This window comes from Centruroides sculpturatus, unplaced genomic scaffold (genome assembly GCF_000671375.1).
Source record: "Centruroides sculpturatus isolate CEXI.00-Female unplaced genomic scaffold, Cexi_2.0 scaffold925, whole genome shotgun sequence".
Classification (NCBI taxonomy): domain Eukaryota; kingdom Metazoa; phylum Arthropoda; class Arachnida; order Scorpiones; family Buthidae; genus Centruroides; species Centruroides sculpturatus.
Window position 1 is genome coordinate 69,473 of NW_019385069.1, and position 23,017 is coordinate 92,489.

Here is a 23,017-nt window from a genome sequence, read left to right on the forward strand (position 1 = left end):
GTAAACTATTTTTCCACGTCACTCACACTGTGTTCAGACTGACTGAGTTAATCCCGATCTAGTGTTTTAAATCCAATAAACTCGATTTTACTCGACAACAAAACTTCTAAGAATTTTTAAGTCCATAGAATAAACGGCACAGAAGAAGAGAACCCGTGGTGGATAAACAATGGGTGAAAGTATTAATTAAGAAAAAAAAAACCGACTGCCTCCACTTAACGAAGATACTCGAGGTTGGGTTTTCTGTTTCTGTTAGCAACGCATTTGTCGAGAGGTTCTTCAGTATTATGAAGAGTCTACGGACAGAAAGAATGAGACGGGAACTTGTAAAATCGGAAGTCTGTATCGAATTTAATTATGAACTGTCTGCGTGGAGTTTTATGATTCTATTTTGAAACTGAAAAAACAAAAAAATTGGCTGCAGCAGAATGGCACAAAAAGAAGTATTGGTTTAAGAAACACGAAAACAACAACAGCAACCAATAGGTAATTGTCGATTTATAGGAGCCATTTTTAATAATCGATATAAATCGATTCTATCGTTAAAGGAGGGCAGATGAAATACTACGTATAAATGTCACGAAATAAATCAATTTGTTTAATGAAGGTCTTCGATCTAAATCGTCAAAGAATTTGAAAGAAAATTATTATAAACTGATTTTTGGCCTAAAAAATTATTAAAATCATTTTTTTTTCTATTGTATTCTAGGAACGAACGAAATTATTAAATTCAAATTCCGCATAATGTCGTGTTTTAAATCACGTGTTTGTTAGGTGTCTTGCACATTCATTAAAGGGAACCATTTGGAAGATAGAATAATTCAGTTCCAAATGTTGTACATTTTCGTACTGTCAAACACCAGGTCCACTTTCTTCGTGACTTTTTCATTCTGTTACTTTAAAAAAAAAAAAGTAATCCTCCCTTACCTTATGTATTTACAATTCCGTAGACTTATTTAAATATAATTCCACTCTACTTTACTTCTATCCCCCTTCCAGACAGGTTAATTTAGTTAATAAATTTGTATAATTGGCAAATATTTGCAACAAAGTTAGGAAAGTTAAGAAATAAATATACCAAAATGTTTAAATTAATTAAAACGATTGTTCAAAAATGTAAAGCAGCCAATGGAAAAGTGATATGGCGAAATACAGTATAATTGATTTAAAATATTTAAATTGACGGTCAATAGAAAGCGCAGACCGAGCACTTTCTATATTGGTCTTTACTATTGTCAATAGAGAGAACAGATTCTAAAGTCCACCCTCACCCCCTCCTATTGGCACTTTATTATTAAAGTCGCGATGAATGTGATATTTTAAGGTTTCTCCGCGGCTAAAATAAAAGGCAAATCGATTTCTGAACAATTTCCGCAATCAAATTTAAGAATTGAACGAGTGAGAACAATTCGTAGCTAAAAATAAATTCTTTTTCGTTCGTGTTAAATAATAATAATAATAAATGATGTAAACAAGAATCTACCTTTAAAAACTTAATTTACTAAAAATGATTAGAAATACAGTAGATAATTACTAAACTAATTACTTGTAGGGCCTTTACGAATCCCTTTTATATCGATCCTTTATTAATTTTCCATAGCATTAAAAATATTTAAAATGAGCTTTGTATTCCTCCTGTTGAACTCCCATCGATTGTATTAATACCAGAATACGTGACTAGCCGTGATAAAAACGTTGTAATTAGAATTAGTGTTTTGTTATTAATTTGAATTTGAATTAAAATCGATTGATCGGCATCTTTATAACTATTTTCGTATCCTTTGGGGAGAGCTAAAGTCACCATTGAAGTACGGTGGTAGGATTTGTCGATTGGTAAATGGTGATATCGAACGATTTCCGATTCATCTAGCGACTATTTTGGTGTCTACACCTCTAATATCCTATTACCGACTCTTTTCTAATGTCCTTTATTCATCTTCGTTTAGATCCTTCTCCTCTTATTCCTTGTGGATACTCAGATTACAAAGGAATCGGCACCGTAAACTTACTTCTTGTCGATTACCGAAAGATATTCTAAACCTAGTATATAAAATCCCAAAGTTTACCTCCATAAAATATATTATTCCTTGATTTTTTATGATTAAAAACAATAAAAATTACTTCATAACTGTGGAAGAAACTTTTCTAGTTTGTTAGCTTTATCATCGTTATCGCGGTTGATCGAATTCGCTCGATCGATCGATCCTACTAACTTTAATTATGTTGTTTTAAATGAGATTTCACTTCCAATATAGAAAAAAAAAGGATGATCGATCAAAATAAGGATGATCGTAATTCAACATAGTAAAATATATACAGTAAAGCTTCATTTATTAAGTATATGTTTGCAGGGAATTACTATTTATTAAGGGAGTTTTAATCTTCAAATTATGTACGAGTGTATAAATCCCTAGTTTATACAGTAAATACCGAAAGCGATACTTTAATGTCAGTCAGCCCGACTGTATCGAATGACGCGACGTGTGTTTGTTCCTTTGGGTTCCGGGAGCGATATTTTGACGTCATTTCCTCAATTGTTCGTCGTAAAAGCCAACGAATGACACGGAGTTTACTTTTAGATGTAAGTTAAATCGCTTTGGCACGTAGTCCGAGAACCTTTAGCAAATTCGACACCAATAACAGCCTTCGCCTGGAGGAATGATCTTCTAAAAACAAACACGAGAGAGAATTGCTTGTGTTTTTGGTAAAAGACAAAGTACAATATCGGTATATGGAAGAAATAAACTTTTCAAGTAACTTTTGTTCTACACAAAAACGTCCCTAGAGAAATTTACAAAAGTTTGTCGATAGAATCCATTAAAACGGAATAGTTTCATCCCCTGTCTTCTACAAAATCACCATAAAATTGTTATCTTTACGTATATTTTTTTAAAAAATTAGCCACGATATTCTTCTTGTTATGGAAAGATCTGTTCTATAAACTAAGACATTCTAACAGCGTGACACGTGTAGGGTATTACCACAGTGACGTAGAATGAGAGATAATTTGAGCTTGTGTTTATTACTTTTTTCGGTGGCAGAGTAAGACCCCCCTAAGTAATCTTACGACGTCATAAACAGATAACGTCTAACTGTAGTTATAGAATTATAAATTACCATGAAGCACATTTACCGTAGTAAAATGTATATTTTTTCGAATTTCGAGCCTCTAGGTACGCTCTTCACGTGTCTACTGGGCAATCCGGCACTGCAGCAAACGATGGTACCCGAAGAGTACTTTTTAAAGTAACCTAGCAACAAATAATTCTCTCGATTTTCCTTTCACTTTTACCACAAAAATCGAGCGATTTCTTCCTTTCCCGCAACGGAAAAAGCCCGAATGCTCGACATCGATTAAGAAAATAAATCAAATAGTAAATCACGAGGGCGCAAACAAGACGAGCCACTCCCAGTGATAAAACTAAATAACCCGTAACGTGTTCACTCTATTAATGGCGGCCAGACGGTTCCACGTAAAGGCCGCGATAAACACCAATTTCCAATAAGAAAAAAAACCCTCTCTCTGTCCGCACCGTAACTAATACGAAGGGGGATGGTTAAATTTTAGTGTGGAAAATAGGGGTTCTTTTATCAGTTTAGCCGGTTTTTAACGACTCCCCATTATCATAAACTGTACGAATTTACTATTTAACACATAAAAATTATGCGGAACCGTCCACCTCCATTTTATTTAATTGATAAAAAGAAAACAATACGTTAATTGTGTAGCGAACAAATTCGTTTTCTCTCTTTCTCTTCGCTCTTTTTTTTTCTTTCGTCGTATCATAAATATAAAACAACAGCGTAAACTTTATTTCGAAGATAAAAATATATATATTTTAAGATAATTTAATATAGCAATAAACAATATTAAAGTAAAACGATAGCATCTTTATTATATAAAGAGTAAGAAGAGCGAGTGTTTCGAAAACAATCAGGCAAGAGAGAAAGATTAAAAATTATCGCTGTAATTATTTAACTTTACAGAAACAAGAAACAATTCTTTCGTCCCCGACAAAAAAAAAAGAAGACAACGGCATCTAAATCTCTGTTTATTAATTCAAAAAGTGTTTCCATCGTCGTTTCTATTGTTTATTTGGCATAAATATCTGCCCCTTTAATAAAGACACACCTAAAATTGGAGTATATATATATATATACTTAAATATATAATAAAGACTTTATCCATCACAGATGGATACAGCCAGAAAAATTTAAAAGGGGTTAGAAAATGTTAACGTAGACGTGTTAGGAGGTGACGAAGATCGAATTCGTAACATTCGTCACTCTACCCGTTAGAAAAGAGGAATTCTTTCAAATAACGTATCGATTATATATTTTTGAAACTAATTTCTATGATGATGGTGATGATAATGCCAAAAAAACTATATTATTTTGTAAAATTCCCCCTCTCTTTTCATTCCGAGAACGTTGAATGGAATCGAAATTACGATGCTTTAATAACGAGACTTTTTATACACTTCTAAACGTTTTTTTTAAACTCCTATCAATACATTTTAAAATACATCCGATTCGATTTTGTCACAGCGAAAAAGATCGAACGAATGACCAAAAAAATGAGGAAAAGGAACCAATCCGATTCACCGTATCGTACGTAAGCTTTTCAACGATTCGTTCGCGAGCCACGCGTCACTAATCCCTTTCCTTATACGTAAAATTCGGCCATTTTTTTTTAAATTAATTTATATTAAAGACTAATTTAGCTCGTTTTCTCTATTCGAAACACTCGAATTCACTAATTTGTATCGATGTAATTTAGAATGTCGTTCTCTAATTACATTTTCTATCGCAAAAGTTTCGCGTGAGAGACTTGGATAGGAAATTTCCTTCCGAATTAACGAATTTCGGTAATTAGTATTAACTACATTATGACATTTTTCCTGATCCAAAGATACCAGGAAATGATTGGAATTTCAATATTTATACGAGTACCGCTCTTAAGAAGAATGAAATGATGCGGGGGATCCGGGACGTAGGCCATTAAATTGTATGGATTAAACAGCAAAATATTAACTTAATCCCGGATAAATGGAATCCAAAATTTAATCGAGGTCGGAAGTAAACGAGTAATCATCTCGGCGGTATTCTAAACATTAATTTAGTTATTAAATAAAGCGATTTATAGGGGTAAAATGTAAGAAAGACGTCGTAAACGGTAACAAAGCGACGGTTTTACGAGTGACGTTTAAGCTGGCGAGACGGAAAGATTATTAACGATTAATAATAGTGTAATAAGTTATTCGAAGGATACAATGGGCATCGAGTGCGCCTACCTTTTTATTATAAACTTGTTTTGACTCTCTCTCCATTCTTCTACAGACGATGATCGACGGTATTAGGAGGATACATTTTAATCGTTCGACGACCCCTTTTATCGAACTTTACTCGTTAATAAATAAAAATGTAAGGGAGAGAACACACGAGGCCATTATTAAACGTTGTATTATTCTATTTACATCGATTTATTTTAAAAATTTACCGTAAAAATGCGTAAAATCCAGGATATAACACTAGATCCAGGTATTAAAATTCCCGAAAAGATTAATTAAAATTTAAAAATCTATTCCGAGTTATAAAAATATTTAAAATAATATAAACGAATTTTATAGGGTGGCCAAAAAGTCAGTTAACCAACGTTCCACCCGATTCTTAACGATTTTTACCGTCGAGCGGAAGACGGAAAACACGGTTAACCGACTTTTAGGCCACCCTAATTACAATTCCCTTTATAAAAATTATACTTTTAAATTTAAAAAAGAAAAACATGGACGACGTACGATTTCCTTTATAATTTTTCACTAATTATTTATTTAAAATGTAAATTACTCGCAATTTTAAATTCAAAATGGAAAAGAAAATTAATATTAATTTAGTCTTTATGGCAAAATATTACGGAGAGATCGAATCATTCGGCAAAACGTCGGTACATAAAGAGCGTCGGAACAACAAAAATTGTCGCATCGACCCGACATCGACGTCAAATATCAAATTGACGTAACAAAACAACGATAACAATAAAGTATCGCGCGCGCTTAAACGTAATTATTCTTTTATCGTCATGTAATAATAATTCCCTACTATATTTTTTATATATTTAAAAAGTATCGATATGGAAAGGGTGCTTAGATACAGTAGAATCGAATGAGTAGTGTTGAAGAGTCTCGCTACAAGATTTGGACGTTGCCTACATAAAAAAAGGAGCAATTTTTTGAGGTGGAAATAGGAAATTTCTCTAGAGATCAACGGAGTTGTGAAAGAAAATCGGTAGACGACAATTATTTTGTTTCGGTTATTGTACAAAAACCGTACCCATCACTCGACTAAAACATCCATCAATCTGGCGAACGAAGAGGGCGAGGCGTATTGTCAAACAACAATAGCAACTTTTCGAGTCGACTTTATTCCTTTCGATAAATCCGGAAATGATGAAGTAAAGAATTTCTCTATCCCCCAGGAACACGCGGAGAAGACGAATTACCTTCTAAATTACACGATTCCGAAACAAACAAACAAAAAGCATTATGTAAACTCGTGTAATGACAACGCACACACGAGAATCTCTCGCGGCAAACACGTTGCAACAAACAAAACCGAACACACTCTCCCCCCTTTTCGGTTGCAAGATAATTCTACAAACGTCGTCCACTTGTGTCAACGTTGTTTGCCTTAAGCCATATTCCACAGCTAAAATCGAGAAGAACACAAACAAAAACAGGGAGGAGGAGGAGGAGGAGGAGGAGGAGAAGAAGGGAAAAGTAATAACCATTCTCGAAATCTGAAAACCGGAATAAGGGCACTTCTTCTCTATTGTCGTCTAGTTTATTTGATAAAATATCTCATTAATATTTTAGAATAAAATCTACTCTAGAAAATTTCAATGATAAATGATGAAAAATTCTTTACTCTTCGACATAATCAAGTATAAAATTCTTGTCATACGAGTGATTGAAACTGGAACTGGTTAAGGCAATAATAATTCAAAAAGTGACAACTTAAAGCGCACCATTTACTAGAAATTTGAAACTAAAAAAAAATTAAAAAAATACTCCAAAAAAACATTTTAATTTAATTTTTTTTAAGAAAGAAGAGACTAAATTATACTTCAAACAAGCTAAACAATTTCGAATAAGAAGTTTAGTCGTAAAAATGAAAAGAAAAAAAAATTGATACTCAAATTACATTAAATTATATAATCTATTTTCATTGTACTATGCAATAGTATGTGTAGGTTTTGGTTTTAATAACATGATATATACCTAACGCAGGACTGATCTAAACAATTTTCGAATTTTTTGCTATATATTACAGCTAAATATTAGTGTATACGTAAAAATGCCACAGTTAAAATATTTACCTACTGTAAATATTTTAACNATATATATATATATATATATAAATACAGATAAAAGCAATAAACAGGAGGAAAAAAAGAAAAAAGAAGTCACTTTTCAAAGTAGAAAGTGTTTACTTTTAAGTTGGAAAAAATATATACACCAAAAAACCACTCTAAAATATCAAAATACTTAATAGGAAAGAGCTACTTTATTATAAATTTTTTCTTTATAATTAATTAAGAATTTAATCCATTTAAATAATAAAATCTTCAGAAAAGAAAAAATATATATTAACTTAAAAATAATTAATTCATTAATATGAATATTACAGATTTTTTTTGCGTTTTTTCTTAATTAAAAAAAAACTTCATCCCTCTTTTCAAAAATGGATGCTTTTTTTTGCATTTTTTTAAAGATTAAAAGTCACAAATTTTAAAGGATAAAACAATTAAAATATTAAAAGAAAATAATCGAACAAATAAGTAATTTCTAACATTTAAAAATTTATAAAGAAAATGGGGTGAAAAGAGAATGAGGATGGCTCTTTCTACAGATTTTCAATTTTGTTTATACTTTTTGTTTTTCTAAATAAAAAAAAATAAAATCTTATAGCGATTAACTCGGTAGTGCCGCAATACGGATAACCCACGGGAACAACAACTGTTGCAATGGGACATAGAAAATGGTTGCAACTAAAAATATTTACTTTTCCAGCATAGGATATTGATGCTAGCTTGGTTCCATGTTAAAATACTTTATACTTTATATCAAGTCTGTCAGCTAGAAAAAAACCATTTTGAAAAATTTCACGTCCGAATATTGGAGAAAAGTCAACATATATAATAATCTAATATAACAAAATAATAATAAAAGAAAAGACGTGTGTGTGTTTGTGTATACTTTTATGAATGATTACTTTTCCAATAGAGGTGCTGTATACGAATTCGCATGAGTTGTAATGTATAAAAGTAAACACGAAATTTGAATAATGCTTTTCTTGCATTTATCACGATTAAATCGTAAATTAAGTTAAACGTTTTTACATTTTTTAACGTTTTTATCGTGTTAATTCCACTTTTAATACCTTAAAAACGGATAGAGAGACGTATACAAATTCGACAGAAAACACACAAAATTTTGAATTATCTATTTTAAAAATTTTCATTCGTTTCTCTTGCATTTTTCATGATTAAAGTTACATTTTCTTCTTTTTTTTAAAAAATTTAATGGCATTCATTAATTTTAATCTTGTTAATTTTAAACGCTTTTTACTTGGATAAAAATCACTAGAAATGAGTCAAAATTACGTAGATAAAAAGTATTTAATCTTTGAGAATGGATTGAATTCTCGATTAAATAGGGAGGAAGAAGAGACGTATAATAGGGAAAAATTAATAAATTGATTGGAAGAGTTGAATGATAAACAGGATCAACCTGTAAAAAGAATGCTCAACAGATTGATTGAATTCCATAAATGCCCAGTAATGGATTCTAAAATAAACATTATCTTGGCAAACACTGAACCGAGTTTACTTTCCATCAAATCATCAACTAACCAAAGAGAAGCTGAAGAGAAAGTTGTAAATACGACATTTTATCATTGAATTATGAACAAAAATGTTCCCTTCGGATAATTAAAATGCATTTAGATAGTTATTTTGGTTTATACTTTAATTAGTAGAGGAAGAAAGATTATTATTTTAAATTTCTTTTTTACTTTTTACAAAGGAGGTAGTTTCTAGTAAAAGGAATTTTAAATTGTTTAACAAACATTAAGGTAAGGACTATTGTTTTAAGTATCAGAACTTCTAAAACTAAAGTAAACTAAGGAAATCTTTCGAAGAGGATGTTCTTGAATAATACATCCAATTGTTTATCTTGGAGTAAATGGATTTTCCACATTTATTTTACTTTCCATAAATATATATCAGGTTATATAGATTGATAGATAGACATGTATATATCTCACTCTATATATACATACATACATACTAAAAAGCTATCAATCTACAGAACCTGTATAGTCATGTATACTGTATAATACAGGCTGTACGTATGAGAATTAGCGCAAGTATAGGTGTATACAGCGAATTTTAACACACCACTCGATATAGCGAACGATTTTGTATTGTATAATGAACTCGATAGCTGTCCTTTGAGGGTTCACCGTAACGAAAATCTACTGTATACACAGCCTTTTAATCTATACAATAAATAATGTATATAAATAATAAGTAAACTTAATTAAATTCTACACAGGTTAACACATAAAAAACACACTTAAACACGGAATTTATAGCGACTAAAACCTGTAGAATATGACGAAAAGAGCAGGATTTAAGACAGTTTTCCGAAGTAAAAGTAAAAATAAAATTAATTTAAAATATTTATAAGCCAAGTCGTACATTTATAATGTAAAAAAGAAAAAAATGTTAATAAATTTTCGATTTATAAAATATTTATAGAAATAAAGATAGAAAATACATTTTAAAAAATTACATTTAAATCGATTTATCTCCCTTTCGGTTAAGTTATTAATTAAAATTTTAAATTAATTGGATCCTTTAAAAATTAATTAAATTACGATTATAAAGTTATGACTTAAATACTTATTTAGAAAGTATAGAAATTATAATTTAACAGGGAAAAAAAATAAATATGGCTTCAAATATGGAATTCAAATGTAAATTTGGGGAAATTATTTATAGTTAAATGTTCATTTTCTGTATAAATTATTTAATTTACGAAAATTTCAGTCATCATCTTAATGATGTTTCTCCCTCCAGAAAGAACTTATTTTAGGAATTTTTTTATATATAAAAAAATTAAAAAAAATGAACTTTGATTTATTAAAAACCATTCAACAAAACAAATTATGATGAGGAATTTTTTATTTTTTAAATTAATTTATTTTTATTTAGAAGGTGAGCGAGCTTAAAGTCGACTTTAAAACGTTTATAGTTTGCTAGCAAGATATATTTTAATCAATTAAAATCTATTAGAAAAATTCCTTTCATCACTAAATAATTAATGCAGTCTTTTAAGTTATTTTAGATCTAAAAGAGAATAAAATTTAATTCTCTCAAGGAAATTAAAAGTCGATTATACTGTACATTTGTATAGATTTTGTAGAAACATTAGTCGAGTGTTCCCTTTCTTAAGTAGATATGGGCTTATTCTTATAAGTAGAAGAAAGTTCGGAGGTTAAGTTGATCTATTTCCGGTTCCTACATTTGTATAAGTAGGGGTGATTCAGAGGTCGAGACTTCTGACTCACCTCTACTCTTTACAAATGTACAGTCGAGCATTAAATTTCGCAACTTCTATTTATTCGTTGTTCTAATTCCTCGTTTAATTATGTAAGATAACTATCAATAGATGTTCTGTGACGTATGGAAAAGCTCTTATACGTAATTAAAATATTATATTAAAAAACTGTCGTCAGCGTTGTCTATACTTTAAAAAAAATCCAGTAACGAGTTGAGTAACTTTCCCGGCAATAAAGTTAAAATTGTGTGTAGCGCCATCTGTTATGTATTGTAAAAAACTTTTTATATTATTAACGTAGTAATATTGAGGGTAGGGATAAGTTTTTTAAAATATTATAAATGAGTAAAATAGTCATTAATTCCGAACCCCCCCTCTATCATCTCACTCCTTCAATCTTTAACCATGAAAATTTAGTAGCATCGATACAACAAATACAGAAACCTCCCTGAAAAATTTCGGGAATTTTCGACAAAAGGCACAGGAGTTATTAAGCTTTAAAAACAGTAAACAAAATCGTGCTCCCCCCACACAATCATCATACATACAGTTGAATTTCTCTCCAAGAATGTAAAATTGTTGATGGGTTATTTTTCGACCGATTGCCACACTTTCCCTCTTGTATATAACAGAAGATAATCTACTGTAGATTTTAAGAAGGATTATATTTTAATATATTACTATTATTAGAGAGTTAAATGTCATTTTTTTTCTTTTATTAAGATGCCACAATTGTTTAACAGTGATACCTATTGGGCAACTCAACACTGCGTCATTGGAGCACTGATGTAATCCGACCCCCTCTCCTTTTTATCGGCTAATAGAGAAAACGTAAGACGATACGCAGATGTTTTCGTGCTGAAGGGAGAGGAAAAAAATCGCAAACATTTATTGATACGCAAGAAAAAAGAAAATCCAGGAGAACACGACTAGAAAATTAATAAAAAAAAGAACCTTTACATAATTAAATTGGCAGAGAAATCCCGTAGATAGATTCAACAGAATAAATGAATGCACTAAATAAACATCTCCACGTTTCTTCTTCGTGTTTTATTTCAAAATTCTCCTATTTATCATTCCTAACAATACTCTGGATATGTACTAAAATAAAAAAGAATTATAGATTTAGCAGACAAAAAGATTACAATAAATTTTTCTTCCTTTCTTTCGCAAATTCTGATTCGTCTAGAACTTATTTTTATAATCACACACTTTAAATAAATTTATTACTAATTTATATATGCAAATATTATTTTTTTAACACTAATAACGACCTCGTCTCCTTATTAGAAGTATAAATAAATATATATTATATAATATTTTAACAAAAATAATGCTGTGTTAAGGCAAAACTAATGATCTTTTTTGTAACTAGATACGGATCGAAGGGATGTTTCTCGTTGTTTTTTGGAAATTTTTTAAAATATAATTTATGTTTTTATCATTTTTGGAAAGTCTGGCATCGAATAAACATCAAATATTACCGATCTTTTGTGGGAATCGGATGTTGCACGCGAAGTAAAAATAGTTTAAAGTGCTGATCTTCGTTAACTCAACATAGAATATCTTAGTCATTGAAGACCGTTTAATCGACTAAGTAAATGCGACTTAAACTAAGAAAACTGCTGTTAAAATGATAATTTAGATCTATTGATACTAGAAATGCCAAGAATTTTGTTTATATACCGACTAATATTTATCCAAAATAAATATTTCTTCTCGAGGTAGGACTGTATAAGAAACAATTTATTTTTTTTAATAAATAAATTTAGTGGTTATAAATACAGAAATTTTGAAATTCTTTCGAATTAATATTTCTGATTTTTTTAAAAAATAATTTACACGCCTGTACTTTACTTTTTTGAGTGAGAAAGATGATAAATTGATCCTTATGCATAACTTTTATAGGCGAGCAAAATTCTTACAAATTTTTATAGAAGTTACAAATGAGTTTATGGCCAAAACGGAAAGAATATTGAAAATTCCATTTTGGACGTTTTTCGAATAAAATGTTTTCTGCAGACAAACCGAAAACATTCATCTAACTCGTGTTCTCTAAAGTACAATAGAATTTCTTAGGTGTGAAAATAGTACGTAATACAGTATTCCCCAGAGTGACTGTAAATAAAATATCCGACTGACATACGACAATTTTCTTTTCACAAAGTACAGAAATGCTTCATCGTCTTAAAGGAATAAAAGAGAAAAAAAAGAACCAAACAATTTCGGTTCGTATATAGTTCCAGGAAATCTAACACAAAACAGGGATAAATTAAAGAAATAGTTACTTAAATATTTAATATTTTAAACGTGTAAACATATGCTTAGAGCTATCGTCGCGTCGTCATTTCTTACGACCGTTTATTATTTATTTTTTGGGTTTTTTTTTTCTCTTTCGAATATCTAAACGTCGACGTTAAGAAAGCGGAAGGTCGGCTTTCCCGCATCGCACGCCGGCCTTAAGGAGAAAGCGGATTGGAAGGCGCACGGACTTACCCTTATTAAACGTGGCAAGACGACTTCGACGGGCAGACAAGGCGAGAGAGCGAGTGGCACGCTGCCACATACAGTAGGGGTCCAAGAAGGTTGCCAACCTAACGGAGGACCGAGGGAAGGATCGCAAACGTCGGTTGCTTGTAATGTCGCCAGCTCCACAACGGCTTCAAACGGTTTAGAGAATGAAGCCACAACTGTTACCAACGGTGACCGTTGCTTCACTGTCCCTCGCCAGTCCGACGAAACACGGCTAGTGTCGAGTATCGATCAATAGATTGGCAATGAAAGGCGCAGCAGCGACGAGGAGCGGCAGATGAGGAACTTACGACTCGATCTCTATCACTGCACAGGAAACGAGTGGGCGTGGGATTCGAGTGGTTACACATATTTACATCCTAAATAAATATATTACCTTATCTGTATTAACACTTAATCAATATCTATCCCTCTAATAGCATTACCAGTAAACTTAGAAAGTAATTAAGGCTAGTTTATCCCTATCGAGCCAATAAATTATATAATTTTTAAATCGTTTTAAACGTGATTTTCTATTGACATTTTCGATTTCTGACACAAAGAACAAACAGACATTTCGCAGGTATGGAGTTATAATGTAATGCGCGTGTAGTCAGATCTGAAATCTTCAGAAAAGAAACCCCCCTCCGACTGTAAGGCATCTTTGAAATTCAAATATATCTCTCCTAAAAGAGAAAAAAAAATTACTGTATACAAAAAGCAACAAAAGAAATTGCTTTTAAGCTAAAATGTAACATTTGATACGATAGAAAAAATTTAATGTATTCCAGATTCGATAAAATAAAACATAACAACCAAACCAGATCGGTTTTATAATCTATTACCAAAAAAAACCTGATTAAAATAAATAATAATACACAAAATCAATCGCCAATCAGTTATACCACAGAAATATTCCAATTTCTCTTCTATAGAACGGATTTATAATAGTAGAAGCTCGTTCTGACAACTTCCTTTATTCCTACGTATACATATACATATATATATATACATACATACATGATAAATAGCGAAGAACACTCAGACTGTCACATAAATTTCGATCTCTGATATCCGACTGAAAACCTTATAAAAAAAGTAAATTCAAATTTAATATATGATATCTAAATAAAACAAAAATTTGAAGCCAGTAGAAAATATTTAATATTTCATAGCACCGATTCCTAAGAGTAAAAGACGAATTGGAATTTCTTACTAGTTATATAAAGAAGATACGTATATATACATAATACATTTCGGAGGAAATTACACTTATTAATATTTTTAAATCTTAAATATTATTTATTATAAAGACAAATACCACTTGTTGATGGTGTTGTATGGGATTCTGCTATAGAAAACACATACATGTAGATGTAAATAAATGCATCTATAATATAGAAATATCAAAATTCTCTACCGAAGATAGAAAATATCCCGAGAGAATGTAAATAAAATACATTGATAATGAAGAAAGTAGGAAATATTTATGAAATGCTTTCATTCCTTATTTTCCTTTTATTTGTAAGAGTAGATACAAAATAAACATGTTAAGAAGAAATAAAAACGCTTGGATAGCTTTCGTACATCAATAATAACAATAATACGGATACATACAATTTTATGAATGTATTTTTAAACGAATAAATATATTATTAAAATGATTTTTTAAATAAATATACAGACAAATGTTCTTGACAAATCGCTCCTCTTTAAAAACTCTTATCAATAATGACAATTTTCTAAGGCGAATGTAGAAAATATCGTAAATACTGAACTTAGAAATTAAAAAAACAGACGTAGATCATTGTGTATATATATTCAAATAAGAAATTTTAAAAGAGAGACGTGATAATGTATATATATATACTGCTTTTATCAATAAATTCCAGAAATTCCTAAAGTATTTTCTGCTAGGAAACGAATTATCTCAATTCTTTAAAGTCTATAGTTACGGATCAATTATTGCATATCCCCACCGTGGAAATGAAAAGAGACGAAATACAATTTTCAATAATGGTGACAAATGGAAAATTATCTTCATTACCGGTAGTTAATGGAACCTCCGAAGTAATTAAGTAACATAGAATCAATTCTATCTTTTATCAATAAAACGTTGGAAGAGTCCTATTATTTACTAAATAATAACGTTTTTTTAATGGTTTAATATACATATTTTAATATTATAAATGGTAAACTTACATTTAAGACCTATTTTCGAAGGTAAATTCCTACGTTTAATCAAAGATTTTCTTATAAAAATGATGTCAGATCATAAACATGACTGATATTCATATTTTCTTCCTTTCGGAAGAAATTTTATGTGCTATTAATAACGCATCTTCTATCATAAATCGCAAAATTGATGTAGTGTAAATCATATAATCTAATAGATTCTTTACAAAAATTTAATTGTAATAAACAGGTAAACCTTTATCTTGGATATAAAAACACACGCATACATATATAAATTTAATATTTTACTTTAAAAAAATAAAGGAAAAATAATCTGTAGATACTTTACAGTTAACAAAAATTTTGTTATAATAAATTTGTATTAAAAAAAATGTAAAACTCGAAGATAAAAAGAGATTATAATTTAAGAAATTGAAGAAATTTTAAGCTTCTAGAGCCATTTGTTTAATAGTTTTTAGTGATTTTTATAAAATGGGGAATTTTAAAAAAGAGAAAAGAGGAAGAGGAGAGAAAAAAAATTGAAAGAAATTTATACTTAAAGTTAGAAAATAGGCATTTTTAAGCAGGAGGCTGTTTTATATTTTTCCCAGATGCCATATGAAAGTTATGGATGGAAATAAGTATATAGAGAATTTTTGTAAAGCGAATTTTTATTCGAATTCGTAACGAATAACAAATAATAATAATAATAATCGAGACAATTTTTCATAGAAAATATCGAAAGTCGTTATTATACTTTACGAATTTTGTAACTGCAAGGAAAACAATCTTTTAATTTATAACTTCTCGATATTCGATAACGTAGAAAATATCTCTCTCTACGTCTTTACAATTCCTCTTTAAAAGTCAATAAATAAATAAAAATAACCTATAGAAAAATCACAAAATCTTAATTATATGAATTTAAAAAAAATAATAACGTTAAATTCTTTATTAATAAAATCTAGAAATGAGTTGAGTAACTTTTCCGGCAAAAAAAGTTAAACTTGTGCCTAACGCCATCTGTTACGCGATTTTTCTTTTTTTAAAAAAAGCTNTTTAATATTAGAATTTTCTCTCATATTTCAATTATTTTTTGACTTTTTAAATGCTAGAGGAGTCATTATTTTATGTTAACTACGCGTGTCCTTCTAGTTGAATGACAGAAACATGCTTCATTACATATACTTTTACATCCAGCATTAAATGTTTTCCTTTTTTTTAACATACTGAAATCGTACAAATGTTATTTTAGATACTTTAACCATGCTAATTTTATTCACAAAAAATCTGTTACCCTTCTTGTTTTTTTTATTTATTTATAGAACTGATTTATATTACAATTTTTTCAAACTAAAATTGAGTACGACCTTTCTATTTGGAAAATCGTATATAATATTCCAAATTTTCTCTTTTTCCATTAAGAAGAGCTACGAGTTTTTATGATGATAAAAAAATAGTAATTATTATTATTAATATACCAGCAAAAATTATCATCATATCTTCATAATTCCAAGCTGCAATATTTAATTTATTTAATTTAAAATATAAGTATTCATGGGAGGAAATTAACCAGAAGAAACACGTAAAAATCTCCTACCGAATCTGTTTAGTTTATCTTTATTTTTTTTTTTACCGATTTTTATTATTGTAAGATAATCTCGTTACGTAAATGTCATTGTCGGGTGTTAAAAAAAAAAGAAAAAATATATATCTAAATTTATATATATGTATATATACCGGCTACAAACGTAACAGGAGAATGGAACTTTATACAAATTGCAGCATTTAATTCCTTTCTTGGTAAATAAGTGCTATCTGGTTGAATACCTTAAGGCAATAAATGCGCGTGTACACGTGTTACAAATGACATTTCTCTGTACGAAACAATTTTGAATATTAACTGATGGAAAAATTGGTAAAAGAGGAAGCAATACGCCACGTGATCATCGTAGCAACAGTCGAAACCATTATAAAGCTTTATAAGGGATGCGTGTCGACTTATCACAAAAAAAAATATACCCGTAAAGATTAAACGTTTGAAAAATATCAGAATAAAATTTATTATTTTTTTTAGTACATTTTAATGGCATTCATTATAACGTAAGTTTGAATAAAATGTATTTTTATTCTATCTTCGGTATCATAATTCTTGATAATGTAACTGTACGAGAAACACATCAAACATCGATGATTTTCGAAAAAATTCTCGTAAAATATATAAACTCGATTTAAGATCTTTTGTGATCTTAAATCGAGTTTTATATATTTTCAAAAGTTAAAAGTCAAAATATTTATAACCACTTTTTTTTCCTCCTCCATTTTTTTTCTATCGAATAAAGGAAACTGGACTAGGTCTACCCAGTGTTTTGTGTGTGTGTTTTATTCGATTTTGCAAAGTGCAATGAGGTAGAGAGTGTGCCATTAATTAGTTGATTTAACGTTCTTTGCTCGAGGTCAACAAGAAAATACTTTTGCAGCAATCTAGCTTAGTAATCCTTCATTTCTTTCATTAGTAGTTTAGTTCTCTGGTCTGGAGGAAGTACTCGTGAAGTATTCAACGAGTGTCGTGCCAATTAATCGCTTTGTTTGTAAATACACCGTATCTAATTGAATAATTGTTTGTTAGAATATTAAAGGTTATAATGTCTCCAACGTGGAATACCACTTTAAATTAAGAATATATATTAAATGTCTTCCTAATTTTAATAAATTCGAAATTGTAACGTATAGAGTCGAAAGATTTGCTGAACTGAAACGTAAGTTTAGTAATTGTTTTAGAAATTAAATTCCAATAAATATACTTTAACAAAATATATTTAAGCAAACTTTTTTCTATGTATTAAAGTTGCTATAAACTTTAATAATACGACTGTACTTTCTTCCATTATTCTAATGTTTCTCAAGAGGAGTGATATCGTCCCTTAGGGGTTGAAAATAAGTTTTTTAGAAGGATGAAAATTACTTTTACTTGAGAAAAAATATTAAGAATCACACCCGCCTGAATTGTAAATAACACCATACAAAAGATAATGGGTGTATATACATACAGAGAGGATAAAAAAGTAGGTATAAATGGAAAAAACAGAAGAAAAAAAATTAATGCATAAATTAAATCATAAATAAAGAATACGTCGAAATAATAATAATAATGAACACTAAACTTCTATTTCTATCATTCACAACTGTTCACCTACTATTTTTTTTTAAAAATATTACAAATAAATTATTGTTAAATTTTGTTAGAGAACAATTTCTGAGGGAAGATTATATACTAATATACGTGCCTCTCGATGCTTAATTTATATATGGGGAGATGCTACTTCCTAAGAGAAGGTCTAGTGGCAAAAGAATGATTATGAATGCAGAAAATCCAATTATAAACATGGCAGATACAGCTAGCGGGTCGCTAATATATTTATGGAAACTTAGTTAACTGATACATAAATGGAGAATTTTTTGAAAATTTCCACTTGTAAAGATGCTCGTGTACATAATATTACTGCATAAAGTTGTGTAGAGACTGGTACATAATCGAAAACAATTTATTTTTTATGCAAAAAAAATGTTATAATTATATCTTCATCGAGTAAATAAAATATCTTTAATATTAGAATTTTCTCTCATATTTCAATTATTTTTTGACTTTTTAAATGCTAGAGGAGTCATTATTTTATGTTAACTACGCGTGTCCTTCTAGTTGAATGACAGAAACATGCTTCATTACGTATACTTTTACATCCAGCATTAAATGTTTTCCTTTTTTTTAACATACTGAAATCGTACAAATGTTATTTTAGATACTTTAACCATGCTAATTTTATTCACAAAAAATCTGTTACCCTTCTTGTTTTTTTTATTTATTTATAGAACTGATTTATATTACAATTTTTTCAAACTAAAATTGAGTACGACCTTTCTATTTGGAAAATCGTATATAATATTCCAAATTTTCTCTTTTTCCATTAAGAAGAGCTACGAGTTTTTATGATGATAAAAAAATAGTAATTATTATTATTAATATACCAGCAAAAATTATCATCATATCTTCATAATTCCAAGCTGCAATATTTAATTTATTTAATTTAAAATATACGCTCTCCATCTCAAATTAGTATCTTGCCCCTGTAAATCATACTTTTCCTGCTAGCAGTAGAGTCGTGCGGAAGAACGAAAAGACGGACTTACTTAAGAGACGTTAAATAAATTCCAGATATTAGAAAAAAACGAAAATAATATAGATTAAACTGTAAAAGAAAGACTTTTATAATCAAAAATATTCTTTACTTGGTATCTTCAAAACGATAAATAAATAAATCCAAGATCTCATCCACATCATCTCCGTTATCATTTAAATAATCTGGTAAGATACGAAAAGTATCCTATCTTTCACGAATTATATCGAAATATATTTTTATATTACGGTTTCTAAAATATAATTTTAATAATATATCATACAATATATAACTATATTTAAACCAGTTTCAATAAAATTCTACGTGGTTTAGCATTAAACAATTAATTATAGATTTACATGTTTAATAATTAAATTATCTAATTTTATACCTAAAAAGCATTGGTTAAAAATCTACAGCGAGTATATTAATTTGTAAAGATGAATTTTCTAAAAATAAATACATTTTAAACTACATAAATGCTGTTTAAACTTTTTATAGGATAAAGTATCTTTAACGAAAATGTAGATAAATATTTTATCAAAAATTTTTAAATGATATCGAAAAAGAAATTAAAGTAAAAAAATATATATTATATAAAATAATTTTTTAAAATGTATTTTAATATTTCCTTATCTTTTTTTCGAAGTTACTTCATAAATAATTTGTTCTCGTATCATTAAAAAAGAAGAAGAAATTTTTTAATGCATTAATAAAATTATTCGGCATAAAGAAAAATAAGATAAATTCTACTAAAATATAATTTTTAAAAATTCAAAACATAAAAAAAAAACAATTCCAGCAACGAGTTGCTTAACTTTTCCGGCAACGTTTGGTAGCTCCATCTGTTTCGATATTTTATTTTTAACTAATTATAAAATGGCAAAAAGATTAATTTTGAAGATACGAAAGGGTTTTATAATAAATTATAAATGCTAATAACCAGTAAAATCGCCATTAAGTCCGACCCCACTGGAGATACAAACAACCTCCTTTATCTCCCCACCCCCTTGACCTTTAATCACCAAAATTTAATAGAATCATTCCCCCTAATACGCAAACCTACCTGCAAAATTTCAGAAATTTTAGATAAAAGGCACAGGAGTTATTAAGCTTCGAAGTGGGTAAACAAAATAGTTGCACCCCCCGCACGCATTCTAAATCCATACATACAGAAAAAAATCCCCGAATTTTTTACATTTCTCGACGTTTGAAGATTCCGAATCTAAAAATGTAAAAATTTTGGGGTAATTTTTTGACCTATGGCCATACTTTCTCCCTCTGTTATAAATTATATAACAGCAGAGAAAGTAATATTCTTTCCCTTAATCAAAATTATCAAAAATTTGATTTTTAGTAATAAATTAGAGGAAAATATGCAATGTATTATTTAATAATTTTCGTTCTCTGTCAATTTACATAGGTGATAAACAACGTTAATTTCTATGTGGCACGTTACAACAACATCCAACTCCAATCGATTGAAGCTAATATTGCCAGGAAGGACTCGAATATCAATTAAAATCTGTAATAACATTTAATGAATTTTAATTTAAATAGCTATTTTCATTTTTAAATGGTAATATTAAAGCTTAAATAATATTTAATTACAAAATTAAATGATTATGAATGTTGTACGTAGATAATTATAAATCCTAAAACCCGTTAAATCCCGAATTTAAATTATTAAAATATTCAATTGAAAATTTATATAAATGAATGATTTATTTAAATTTATTATTATTATTTTTTTTAATTAATTTATTGTATAATTCTTCTAACTGGGGTGTGTGCTTATTTATTCGGTATTTAAGTATGGGGAAATTAATCAATTCTTAAATATTAATCAAGCAATAAATCTTGCATGATTGTTAAATTTATATCCACGAATTAATCAATTATTCACTTAGTTTCAATAGGAGACACACACGTGATTTTCACTAATCAAACTGGACTTAGTTTCTATAGAGAGATATTTTATTCCGCATCATCTGAGACTTTTGTATTCGATTCTACGTATCGAGTAAGAACCGTATCCAAATAAAGAAAAAAAACAGGAAAATATTAAGTTAAATCTATCAAAATCGATTAGTATTAGGAAGAAGTTGTTAAAGGAAAAATCAAGAAAAACATAACTTTTCGTTTTCATTTCTTCTAGTGAAAGAGAAAAGAGGATTACCAAAAAAAGTAGTTTTCTTCCATCACTCGAATGTCGAAAGTAACGTAATGTCAACTTAACCAAGAAACTGTTCCATTGCATTTTCAATTTCATCAACATTGAACAAAAGAATTTCCAAAAACTGCGACCGGATGCAGCAAGAGCTATTCGTTAAGTGGAAATTTCCGTGAACAATAGAAATACAGCTTTACATGGTGGACTATAGAATGAAAAAGGATTTTATTATCTCCATCTGCCAGCAAGCAGCCGCTGTTTTTCAAAAGAATTGGAAGATTTCTCTCTCTCCTCTTTCCTGTTTATATATATATAGACGGGCAGGATTGTAAAGTGAGAAATGCTCTCGTAAATGCTCCCCTTAACCGAACACACAGTCAATTAACGATCAAATTTCTTCTAATAACGATTTCGACAGCCATTGTAATTTATTACTTGTTACAGGAGGGGGGGGAATTATGTTTATGTCGTGTAAGAAAAACCTTCACTAAAATATGTCTACGTATTTACATACGTATGCTATATTGTAATCTGTAAGATTACGACTTTTCCTATTGCTATCTAGAGGGATTACTCATTCAAATTCCGAGCGGTGTTATTAATCTAGGACGACAAGCCAAGCCCAACTGACACTTTAGCTGTGAGGCAGTATTATTATATTGAATAAGACACAATTCTAGCAAATAAAAAATGTATAGAAGTATATATATTCTTGTATTTTGTAAAATTTATTTTTTCGGAGACGTACGCGTACAGACGGAAAGATGAAATGAAAATGGAACGAGATTGTGGAAACGTAGCTTAAAATAAAATGCGACTTGTCGCGAATAAATAATGATTTCTTATGACGAAGGTTTTGTAGTTTTTCTTTTTTATCTTTGACATCCCTCGCCTCAACCAATTTTTTTTTCCCCGACATCGATCGTGTTAACGTTTCTCCGAGTATCAAATATTGAAAAACGTTGATGTAACCAACGTTCTTTTTTTTTTAGACTATTCTATTCGGTTCACGCCAACGTTTTTTCCTAGTGTAAACACAACTCACTCGAGAGCCATTTCGAGTACCGACACAACTCACGTCAACACGAGTTGAAATATTCATCACGACTGACGTCAACGTTTTTCACGTACTCAATACGTTGGCTTCAACATTTTTTTTTTTTGAAAACATTCAACACGTCGAACATACGAATTGGACATTAATATGGCAAAATCCATCGTCTTCACTCCAACGTTTTTGAAGTATTAACAGGGAGGGAAAATTCCCTTCTGTCTTTTTTTCCCTCCCCTAGAAATTGGCAAATGTAGAGAAGAGCGAAGTTAATTAATGGAGAATTTTTGCATAAGGGTAAAATGGGAGG

The 23,017-nt window shown here is 29.4% G+C and overlaps 1 protein-coding gene across 10 annotated transcripts in view; it reads right to left on the reverse strand.

Annotated features, from left to right (window-relative positions):
* Positions 1-23,017, reverse strand: part of LOC111634189 (RNA binding protein fox-1 homolog 2-like) — a 300,266-nt gene that overhangs the window by 63,750 nt on the left and 213,499 nt on the right. Inside the window, exon 1 of one of the 10 annotated variants that reach the window (XM_023378898.1) lies at positions 21,663-21,779. The exons of 6 other annotated variants lie outside the window; for them this stretch is intronic. In XM_023378898.1, the coding sequence (XP_023234666.1) occupies positions 21,663-21,761 (99 nt within the window). In that variant the 5' untranslated portion in view covers positions 21,762-21,779. Of the gene's footprint in view, positions 1-26; positions 748-927; positions 977-13,118; positions 13,524-21,662; positions 21,780-23,017 lie in introns of those variants that run through there. 3 more of the 10 variants (XM_023378902.1, XM_023378907.1, XM_023378905.1) reach the window with 3 other exon arrangements.